Raw genomic sequence first — 11,362 nt, 5'->3', positions numbered from 1 at the left:
ATAAAGTCTCTCTCCTTTCTCAATCGTGAGGTGGTTTGGAATGTCTTAATATGTCGCCATCGCTAAGAACGCCAAAAAAATACCCAAAAAAGTGAACTCTGACTCCATTTCTTCAGAACCTGGTTGGTTCTCCCAGCAGCCTAACCAGCTCCGTGCCATGGACAACTTCTGAAAGGAGAAGATCTGTATGTCTGCACATACATCTCTTTTATTTTTTTTTCAGGGACGTGGGTGGAAGGAAGCAGAATTGACTTTCAGTTCTACAAAGACAATGATATTTATTTGAGGGAAAAGGTTGGTGTAGCTTTTAATCCAATGAGATTTAAAGAAAAGAAATTTGTGCTGTCTCGCCACTGTCCTGGCAGCGGAGTAACTCGGAAACAGTTGCCATTGACTCGCTGTCACTGGTACATACACGAACGCAACACTGCCGACTGCGTAACTCTTCTCTTCGCGCTGGCGATGCTCAGCAAAGCTGGGGGATCCCTCTACAATTGGGGGGTGTAAATTTGGACAGTCCCCAGCCCTTGCTGGCGTTAATCTGGTGGCTCCTCGTTAAAAACAGAGCTACAGATGGTGAAGACTGAGCGCGTGACCGTGGGCTGTGGTGTATGCCATTAATGAGACTAGAGGCTAGAATGAGACTAACCCCACAGTGTGTTTTCTTTTAAATTACACTTGATTCCTGGGCTGTTCCTTGGAAACCTTCTCTGGAGAGAGAACTTTGTGAAGAAGAGTTGAGTTTTGTGCAGCGTTTACGCCTGTCCAGGCCAGAGCTCTCGCCTGAGCGCTCTGTAAGGTTTTGTGGATAAGTCTGTATGAAATGGTCGCGGTAATCCTTGCAGCCCCTGTATATATGTCACGATTAAATTCATACCATGCTGGTAAAACGTGCTGCTAGGTGAGAGTCACCTGGTGTGCTGACACCTCTGAGAAGGAGCAGAGCTCTGAGGGGCAGCGGAAGGCTGTGCTGAGGCGGGGGGGCACAAGTCTACAGAACTCTGGTTTTGGGGTGCATCTCGGGGTGCTGCAAACTCTCCCGCAGCCTGGGCAGGATGGGAGCCAGGGGAAGAGCATCCCCTGCCTCTGGCCTTGCTTCTCCCCAGCGCAAAGCGAGGCTGGTTTCTGGTGCAGAGGGAGGATTTTGGCAGGGGTTGGGATTGGCATAAAGGGAAGCGCACCTTGCCACACTGAAAGCTTAATGGTCTCATCGGCGAATTACTGAATTCTTACAGGAGAAAGAAAACCTACCCTTCTACAAGGGCAGGTTCTCATAACAGTTATCTTACAATAGCTAACTTATACTTACTTAATAGTGATCTTCCGCGCTTCCCAGCGTCTATCCCCTTCCCTGTGGGGCCAGAGGGTGTGGGGCTGGGGCTGGGGAGAGCGAGGAGGGTCTGGGCCCTTGTCAGCCCCCAGCTCCTTGCTGGGAGGAAGAGGATGATGGGCTGTGCGTCCTCTTGCTGCTCATGTCCTGTCTCAGGCTCGAGATCTCAGAGTCCTCCGAACTCTCTGCAGTGTCCCGCTGCCTTTGGGCCCTGGCATGTGAGCTGGCCCCGGGGCTGATGGGGAAACTGAGGCACAGTGTGGCAACTGGTTTTCTTCCCCCTCCCAGCTGCCTCTGGCAGAGGTAGGGGAGAAGCCAGGAGTCCAGGAGGCCCCTGTGGGGCAGGGCTGGGGGGTGAGGAGCTGTGGGGACCCAGCTGCTCGGCCTCCCTCCTCCCCACCATCAATGGGTCCTTTCATGGGACGCGGGTGTTGGCTGCGGCCAACGACCTGAAAGCCGGCCCTGAGCTGCGCTGCCATCAGCACCGCCCGCGGCCCTGCAGCTGCGAGCTGTTGTGCTTGGCTGCGGCGCCCGCTGCGGCACCCGCCCACGACTCCAGTGTCCCCCGGCCTTTACCGGGGGGTGGCCCCTCTGCATCGCTGCTGCCGGGCTGCGTGTTCCCAGCACCCGTGTCCCCAGCACTCTTTGCATCGCCGGCCATGGTGGGAGGTGCTGGGTCCGCGCCGTCCTTCCACGGCACTTTAGACTGATCCCTCGGGAAAGGGCAGCGATGGCAAGAGGCGGTGTGGCCCTGGCCACCCTGCTTCCACCCCACGGGCCAGCAGCCATCAAGGATAACCCCCTCGAAGGTGAGCAGTCTGGGCTGCCGTCAGCACTTCCCGCCCGGCCCTTCACCTCCTCCGCTCGTCGTTTATTTATTAATCCTTTTGCTCCCAGCTCTGAAATCCTATCACCCGCCGCCCAAAAAGCGCAGCTCTGGCTGGGGCCGGGTGGGGGGAAAACCTCTGCCCTTGCACATTTTTCACAGGCCCGGGGGAGGAGGTGGCCGCCCATCCCCAAACACTGGCCCAGCCGCTGCCTGGCCACATGTGCTCCGGCTTTCCGCAGGCACGGGAGTTTGGGAAGGGGTGAGGAGGTCGGGATGGGGGTTACAGCAGGGCCGGGTCCTACCTAGTTGAGGGGAAACTGAGGCATGGAGCGGTGGTGGGCACGGCTGAGGCCCAGCAGGGTGATCCCAGCCCTGCCCAGCCACTGCCCGATCAGCCTGTACCCCATCTGTGTAATGAGTGGTCAGGTCTCTGCTCCCCACCCCCCACTTGCTGAGAGCACCCCACCTGGTGCCGCCTTTCCAGCCACGGCAGCTACAAACCGGGGCCGTGTTGGCCCGCGTTCACAACCAGCCCTGGGCTGTTTCAGCCATGAAAACAGGAAGCCGCTTTGCCAACAGCAATAAACCGCCCGGCTGGCCAGATCCCGTGCCCCAGGCAGGGCTGGCTGGGCAGGGCGCGGGGCTCCCCGAGCTGGGGCACGCGGCAGACGGAGGGGACTGGGGTGGCGAGGCTGGCCTGCCTGTTACCCCCGGTGCCAGGACGTACCACGGCCCCAGCTCAGGTACATGGGGTCCCCACAATGGCCTGGCCTCGGGGACCCCAGGTTTGGCTCGTGGAGGGGACGACACCGTTCCCTTCGACCCCGGTGGCCTGTCTCGTCGTGCAGCCCAGTTTGGGGAAACTGAGGCATGGAGCGGAGGAGCAATGCAACTGCAAACCCCCGGCAGGGTCTGCCTGGGGCAGCATGGGGGGCTCCAGTTGGGGGGGGGGGGTGGAGAGCCCCATTTCTCACTGCCAAGGGCATGGGGGGGCCCGTGGGGGTCCTTGCAGGGGGGAGTGTGGGCATGGTGAGGCGGGAAGGGGCAAGGCAGGCAAGTGGGGTCCCATCAGAGAGCACCTCTGGCACGGCACACGGGCACGCTTGCACATGCCTGCGGGCACATGTGTGCAGACATCTATGAGCACCCTCTGCGTGCGGACCTATACATGTGTGCACGTGCCTACGCCTGTGCATGCATCCTCTCGACACATGTGCGTGTGCACACGCATGCTCGCTCCTGCACACGCGGGCATGCACACGGGTCCAACTCGCTCTCCCCCCTCGCCCCAGCGGCAGTTTGGCTCTGGGTGCTCCCTTGGCGCACCGCCATCCCCCCACCCCGGGGTCCCCACCACAGGAGCCACCTGTCCCCATACAGCTTTATTGTGCCAGGAGTACAGTGGGGACACACGCGGGGTTGGGGGGGGATAGAGGTGGCCCGGAGGCGGGGGGAGGGCACAAACCAGCTGCACCCCGTCCTGCGGGGACCCCCCACCCCAGGGCCGGGAATGGCCGAGCCCAGAGCCCAGCAGCATCCCTGAGAGCGGGGGACCAGCCCCGGCCCCTCGCGCTTGGGGGCGACCGGGACCCCTCTGCCCCCCTGTCCTGCGAGGCTCTGCCTCGCACCCTGCGGGGGACGGTCTGGGGATCCGGGGGGTGGCAGTGGGGACCCCATGCCCATGCCAGCCCGGCCGCCCTGGTGCCCTGGCTGGCAGCAGGCTGCGTTACTGGCCGGGGGGGCCGGGGGGGCCTGGCAGCCCCGGGGGGCCTCGCAGACCAGGGTCTCCCTTGGGCCCCATCGGGCCGGCCTGGCCCACAGCCCCGGGGGTCCCGGGCAGTCCCGGTTTGCCTTGTGCACCGGGGGGTCCCACTGGCCCCGGCACCCCAACCGGCCCTGGAGGGCCAGGGTCTCCCTTGGGTCCCCCCTGTCCCCGGGAGCCGGATTGCCCGAAGCTGCCCTTGGCACCCTTGAGGCCAGGGAAGCCTTTCAAGCCCAGGGGACCCCTTTCGCCCTGGGGACCGGGGGGTCCCGGGGGGCCAGGGGGTCCCTGGGGTCCCGGTGAGCCCAGGCTGCCCGCGTCGCCCTTCTCTCCTTCGCTTCCTGGGGGGCCCTTGACTCCCACGTCACCCTTGGGACCGCGGGGGCCCGGGAGGCCCGGCACACCTGGGGGGAGAGGAGGGGGTCAATGTGAAGCCCGGGGGGCAGCACCCCAAAGCGGCGAGAGAGGGAGGTGCCCCAGCCCTGCAGCCCCTGCTGTGGGCTCCCAGGGCCATTGGCACTGCCTGGGGACGGGGCCACTGCAGGGCTCTCCCAAAAACCAGGTCCAGGAAACAGCCTGGGCTCGTTAGTCAGGGCAGCCCGGTAACGATGCCCATGGCCTTGCCGTGTGGCTCCAGGCTGGATGGTCCGTGGTGGACGGGGAGCTGCCGGCGTGCCCCTGTGCTCCGTGGAGCCCGTGGTGGAGCCGGGACGGCCCCACTGCTCTCCTGGGGTGATGGAGATGTCCCCAGGCCACCCAAGCCACCGCGGGAAGCCTTGGGCACCCTCGTCCAGGGGCAGCCTTACCCTCTCCACCAGGACCAGCAAGAGGGGGTCGCTGGCACCAGCGTGCAGGCCAGCCGTGCTGGAAGGACATGGGTCACCTCCCCGCTGTCCCTGTCCCCCCAGGCAGGGCCAGCTCTGCAAGCCGAGTGCACGCAGCTCCATCCCCAGGACACCTCTGCAGCCATGGGAGAGTGTCCGGGTGCCTTCGTGTGCACCCCAGCACCGCCTTGGCCTCAGCAACAGTGGTTTGGGTCCTCCACGGTGCAGGATGCTCCCGAGGAGCCCACATCCCACCATGCTCAGCCACTGAAGGAACAGCCCCCAAAACTGCCTGCCCAACACGCCTGGCCCCAACCAGGCAGGGCTTAGGCTGGACCCACCAGCATTGCACCTTACCTCGTAAGATGGTGATATTTTTCAGCATCGCCCCATGCCGGACGTCCACCACCTTCATCTCCTCCATGACCATGGACAGGTTGCGGATATCAAAGTCCAGCCGGGCGCTGAGCAGGCTGTAACGTTCCCGCAGCAGGTCCGTGGTGCCCTGGACCAGGCTGAGGGACTTGTTCAGGTAGTAGAGCTCCTCGGCATGGGTGTGGAAACCCAGGGTGCAGGAGAGCCGCACGTCATCCAGGTAGCGCAGCATGCTGTGGACATGGCTGTCGGTGGCATTGATGTTGGTGAAGATGGTGCTGATCTCAATCTCGTGGGAGGTCATGCGTCCTTCCAGGGTCTCAAAGCGCTCAGCCGTGCGGTTCTGTGTGTACCTGTTGTGGTAGCGCAAGTCGTTCATGTTCTCCTCGTGGTCATCCAGAAAGGAGGAGATGTTGTCCAGCTGCAGCTGCAGCCCCATCACCTGTAGCACCAGGTCGTGCATGCTTTCCGAATTCTGGCCGACCTGCCGAGCCGCCGCGCCGATGCTGCCTTGGATGCTCTTCACCAGCTCACTGGTCTTGGAGGAGGTGGCCCGCAGCCCACCGAAGAGGCGGGTGTAGTTCTGCCACTCAGTGACAATCTTCTGCAGTGTCAGCGTCTCCTCATCCGTCTTCCTCTGGATGACCTGGATCCAGTCAGAGGTTTGCCCCAGGGTGAAGTTCATCTGCTGCATGGCTGCTCTGACATCGTAGCGCTCCTGGGCCAAGCCCTTGAGAGAACTGTCTAGCTGGGAGGTGACCACCTGCCAGCCCCCCACCTGGGCCAGAAACTGCCCCAAGCTTTCGTTGACCTGCCGGGTGGAGAAGGAGCAGTTGTCCACCTCGCTGGTGATCTTGTTGCTGGTGGATGAGAGGAGGTCGTGGGTCTGGGAGGTCCGGTCGAGCAGGATTTCTTGAACCAAAAGCATCTTCTGGATCTCTTCCAGCTCGCCCTGCAGCTTGGTGATCTCCTGGCCCAGCTGTCCCGTCTCGTGGCAGAGGGAGCAGTTCCCCGAGGTTTTCTCATCTGAACGAAGGGCAGAGGGGTCTGTTACCCCACCCCGTCCCTCACTGGGCCAGGAGATCCTCCTGCTGAGGACCAGAGCAGAGGAAGGAGCCTCACCATGGTTTGTCCTTGCAGACCCTGGAGATGGGCACCATGGAGCCATGGCTGGGACAACCCTGATGCCACCAGCCTGCACCAGCTCTCACCCTCATCCTGCTCCTGCCACCTCTTGTGCAGCAAGTTCCCCAAATAGGCCAACAGCACCAACCCTGCCCTTGGGGTCGTATAGTTGTCCCTCCCCAAAATCCTGGGACATAAGTGGGGTTTTGTCTCTGGGGGAGCCCCAGGACCTGAAAAGTGGAGACACTTCAGCCCCTGGCTGGCAGCACCAAGCAGCTGAGATCCACACAGCTGGAGGGGCACGTGGTGCCAAAGCCTGGAGAAGAGCTCCAGGTCCAGGCTCCAAGCACTCACCCAACCCCTGGAGGTCCTCCTGGATGGATATGATCTTCTTCTCATAATAGTTCTGGGCTGAGCTGATGTCGTCAGAGATGGAGTTGACTTTCTTGAACACTGAGGAGGAAAGGCAGGGGGTCAGGGGAGGTTGGGCAGGCACCGGGATGTGATCGTCCTCCACACCTTTCCTCTGGGCTCGTTCCCTGGCAAGGAGGGCGTGAAGAGCCAGGCTGGGTGGCTGGTGGGTGCTGGCTCTGTGGGGCGAGTGTCTCAAGGGGCTTTTGGGTTCGGGGCTTGGCTAAGGTCTACAAGGCCCCTCCAGGGGCCCAGCCCCAGGGAGCGTGCCATCCCTCCGTTGAGCCTGGGAGGCTGTTCCTTGCCTGTGGAGGTGATGGGGTGACAACCTCTGGGGTCCAGAGTGGTTCCTGAGGTCCTCATGGAGGTAAAGCCACCCAGCGAGGTGGCACCGCGCACAGGGTCCCACATGCATCCCAGGGGCAGGTCGGGAGAGCTGGATGCTCCTCTCCATGCCTGGGTGCTGAAGGTGCTTTGGGGGAGCCCCAGTAACCCCAAGGAGGGCAGGAGGGAAGGCAGGAGCCAGACCTCCCAACCCTGCCCATGCTCACCCAAGGCAGCCAGCACGGTCACGGCCACGATGAGGAGGATGGAGAAGACATAGAGGACTTTGACGGCCGTCTGGAGGGAGAGGTTCTTCTGGCACCGGCTGCAGCTGGTCCGTGCCCTGCCTGAGCACAGAGAGGAAAGGATCAGGCCCTGCCGCACCCCCTCCCCACCCCAGGGGACATCCTTACCGCTCGGTCGGTAGCCGAAGGACGGCATCTCCTCTTCCTCTCCTCCCGCCGGCTCGCCTTCTGAAAACCAACACAGGAAGGACCTGAGCTGCCTGCACTGCCGGGGCCCTGCCTGCTGCCTGCGTTCTCCCGCTGCCAGCCCCGGGGATGCCTGCTGAGCCTCGCCGTAACCCGGCCTCCCCGGGGAAAAGCTGGGAAACCACACGGGAGCCGCCACTGCCACCCTCAGCTGGCCAAAGCCCAGTGGCACCAGCCCCTGGGGACACGTCCCTGCTCCACCGCCAGCTTCTGCGGGACTCGGCCGGCACCGCTGCGCTCCGAGGCCGTAAAGTTGGGGAAATTTGGTTGAATTTGGCCAAAAAGTGGGTGATGGAGAAGCTGACAGCTCCTGGCGCCCAGCTCCTTCTTGCAAAAGTCATGGGAGCAAAGAAAACCCACATGCCACCCCAGCCAGCACCCAGCCCGGACCCCCAGCCCGGGGGGGGGCAAGTTGGGGTGCTCCCACAGGGTGGGAAACACCATGGGCTGGATCCCACCCGTAGCTCCGGCACAGGGGCATGCACTCAGCACCGGTACGCGACCCCGAAGGAGCCTGGAGCAGGGGGCCGATGCCTCCCCCCCGGCTCCCCGAAGCTTCCCGGGAGCTGTGCCGTGCCCGAGAGCCCCCCGCAGCCCCCCGCAGCCCCCCTGCCCGCCCAGCCACCCCCTGCCCGGGGCCTCCTCCACCTCCCGCTGGCAGAAGGAGGGTTTGCAGCTGGGGGTGCCGCAGGGGGGCTGCAGCGTGGCAGCGGTGTGCGCGGTGTGCGCGGTGTGCGCGGTGTGCGCGGTGGGGCAGCCGGAGCGACCGCGGCACCGGCATCCCCTGCTTTATACAGCCCGGCCTCCCCCACGCAAACGCGGGAGCGGGGCAGGAGCGGGGCTGCGGGCGGGGGGGCTCGCTGGGCTGGGGGTGGCAGCGATTCCCTCCATCCTCCCTGGCATGGCCCTTTGCTTTTCAGCTGCCCCAGATTTTGCTTTTCTGCTGCATGGAGTCAACAAGTGACGGGCTCTGAGCAAGCAGGGGAAGCGCTGCCGCTGGTCTGGGAGCCCTGGACCCCCCCCCAGCTCCTCTCCCCTCCCCTCCCCGGTTTGAGGTCCCTGGCCACGGCCAAAGCCGGCTCAGCTCCTGCCCCTGGGGAGATGCTGCCTGTGGGGAGCCGGGATGCGGTGGGATTTGGGGGGTGCCGGCTGCCCCCCAGCTCCACTGCCCGCTCTGACACGGCTGTCCCCTCCTGTGCCCCGTGCCACCGGTCCCGCTGCTCTCCCCACAGCTCCAACCCCACCCCGGGCTGCCCCCCACTCACCTCTCATAGCCCCCGAGCTGGGGGGCGGTGGGTGCAATCCTGCACGGACCCAGGCCTCACCGCCCCAGTTCCTGCATCCGCCCCGGCACGTCTCTTCCCGGTGAGCGTCAGCGAGTGGCCAGCATGGCCGGGGCTGCTCCCCCCCGCCGGCCCCCGGCTCCCAAAACTTCCTGGGGAGACTTCAAAAGCAACCACAGTGGTGGAGCATCCCCACGGCCACCCGCTCGCCCATGGCCTCTGCCCACATGGGATGGGGACTGGTGACGGGTGACGGCAGAGCCTGGCGGGGGCTGGATGCCGGCCACCGAAAGGCGAGGTGCTGGGATATGTGCTGGAGAAGAAAGGCTGGTCCCGTGCCCGCCCTCCTTCCCTCCAACCCTAATGACTAACAAATGTCCGACCGACGCCGTGCCGTGCCGTGCTGGCCTCGCTCAGCTGGTTTGGGGGGCCTGGGCTCTGGGGAAGGGGTCCTGGCCTGGGGAAGGGGGTCCTGGTCCGAGGGCAGCAGGGCTCGGGAGTCTGGCTTGGGAAGATGAGGAGCTGGAGGCAGACTTGGGGGTTTGAGCACATGCCCCTGGGTCAGGGATGTGGGGAGATGGGTCTGGGGTCCTGAATAAGGTCTCCAGATCTGGGTCTGGGACACAGGGAGTCGGGGTGCTGGGTCTGGGGTCCTGGGTATGGCCCCTGGATCTGGATCAGGGATACGGGGAGGTGAGTCTGGGGTCCTGGGGTCTGGCTGCTGGATCTGGGTTGGGGACACGGGGTGCTGCGGTTCAGGGTCTGGGGTCCGGGCTGGGACCCAAGGTGCTGTGGTTTGGCTCCCGGCTTCTGGTCTGGAGCAGTGGACCCAGTTCAGAGCCATGGGCTGGGGGCCCCATGGGACTCAGGGACATTTGGGGGTTCCTTGCCGAGACCCCCTCCCCACCGAGGCTTTTGTGTCGGGCTGCTGCTGCCCTCTGCCGAGACCCGGCCAGGCTCCCGGGCCAGCCTTCCTCCCAGCACAGCCTCCCTCCTCCTCCAAGTGTCCCTGGCCACCACTGGGACGCCGGGGGGGTCTCCAGCCAGCCAGGCCCCCGCCACCCCTGCAGCAGCCCCCTGCTTGACCCAGCCCAGGCCTGCCCCTCTCATCTGCGTTATATTAGTTGATTTTCTACAATATTCCCCGTAGCAGCGCCTGCCTGCCCCTCCTCCCTCGGACGTGGCTCCTGGACATCCCCATCCCGCGGTTTTGCGTCCTGGAGCCTCCCCCTCACCATTTCTGGGGGCATTTCTGGGGTCTCTCTGCTGCTTCCCCGGGCTGTCCCCACCACGTTGTTCCAGAGAACACGCCAATGTGGATCACGGTAATTTTTTAATCGCCAGAGCCCCGCAAGCGATGCTCTTGCAGCGGTTGTGTCCTTCGATGCCCCAGCCCATGGCATCTTTTCGCGGTTGACGAGGTGGCTGCCAGAGGATGCTCGCTGGCAACTGTGGTCTTCTTCCCACCATCCTCACCCTCGGCGGCTGCAGTTTGCTGCTCTTCCTCAGCCCGTTCAGGCCGTCCCTGATGACTCACGGCTGGTGGAGCCGATCCAGAGATGTCCAACCCAGCAGATCCCGGCTTCCTTTGGCTGCAGCGGTTTTAACCACTGCCTTGCTACGGGATTTACCGGCTGGTGCTAAATCAGCGGCGGGGTTGCTCTCTTACATCCCTGCTGACTCAGCGTTTGGGCTGCCAGCTCGCCGCAGAAGCTCTAAATATACTTCTGCTGGGGTGGCAGATGAGTCCCTGCCACGAGTCCCTGGGCTACCAGCCCCCGGGCTACCTGCCATACCCTGGATCCCGTTATCAAGTGCAGCTCTTCACCTGGGGGTCCTCAGGTGAGCCCACAGCTCCCACCTCGCTGGTCCTCTGACTTCAGCCAGCTTATGGACCAGAGCTTGGGCTTCCCAGGGTCTGTGCACCCACGGAGCTTGTGGTCGCCCTCCATTCCCTTCATCATTTGGTTTAACGGTTGGCATCGATGATCTTAAGGGTCTTTTCCAACCTAAATGATTCTGTGATTTTAGGTAGCAGAGGGGCTTGGAGAGCTGTAACCTGGGAACCACCAGGAGAGATGGAGAAGGACACAGGCCCCCAACCCTTTCAAGACCATGAGGAGCATCAGGAGATCACCTGGAGGTCACTAACTGGGGTTGGGACTCAGGCATTGGATACTGGTGGCTCCTCTCTCCTCCTCCACCACTCCTAAAGGCTGCTGAGCCTCGAGACGTGATTCCCCGGTGTCACGGGTGAAGCCCCGTGGGCAGCGGAGCGTGAGAAGCAGAAGCGGACTGGAGGCTGTGCAAACACTGCGGTAACTAAAGCACCCCCGTTATCAACACCCTTCTCAGCCCAAACCCAAGCTGCACGCTGCTGGAAGAATTTAACCCTATCTCAGCCAAAGCCAGTACAGAAAGGAAAAGCAAGAAAACTTGTGGGTGGAGATAAAAATTGTTTAATAAATGAAGAAGTGGAAAAAGAGGGAGAGAAAACAAAGAAATCAAAGCAACTGACACCAAGGCCGTCGCTCGCTACCTCCCACGGTCCTGAGCAAAAGCTGGCCCAGCTCCCCCAGGCCCCACAGGACTGGGGATGGCAACACCG

General features: G+C 63.1%; 1 protein-coding gene across 1 annotated transcript; it reads right to left on the bottom strand.

Annotated features, from left to right (window-relative positions):
* Positions 1-3,885: 3,885 nt before the first annotated feature.
* Positions 3,886-8,743, bottom strand: SCARA3 (scavenger receptor class A member 3; the record flags this gene model as incomplete). Its single annotated transcript, XM_081997972.1, has 6 exons — positions 3,886-4,325; positions 5,103-6,146; positions 6,600-6,698; positions 7,208-7,327; positions 7,394-7,453; positions 8,737-8,743. 6 exons carry the CDS (start codon positions 8,741-8,743, stop codon positions 3,886-3,888), a joined length of 1,770 nt encoding a protein of 589 aa, XP_081854098.1.
* Positions 8,744-11,362: the final 2,619 nt, after the last annotated feature.

The sequence above is a fragment of the Phaethon aethereus genome (assembly GCF_964289735.1).
Source record: "Phaethon aethereus genome assembly, chromosome: 3".
Classification (NCBI taxonomy): Eukaryota; Metazoa; Chordata; class Aves; order Phaethontiformes; family Phaethontidae; genus Phaethon; species Phaethon aethereus.
The sequence above is the reverse complement of the archived record's forward strand: the minus strand, read 5'-3'. Positions and strand labels throughout refer to the sequence as shown.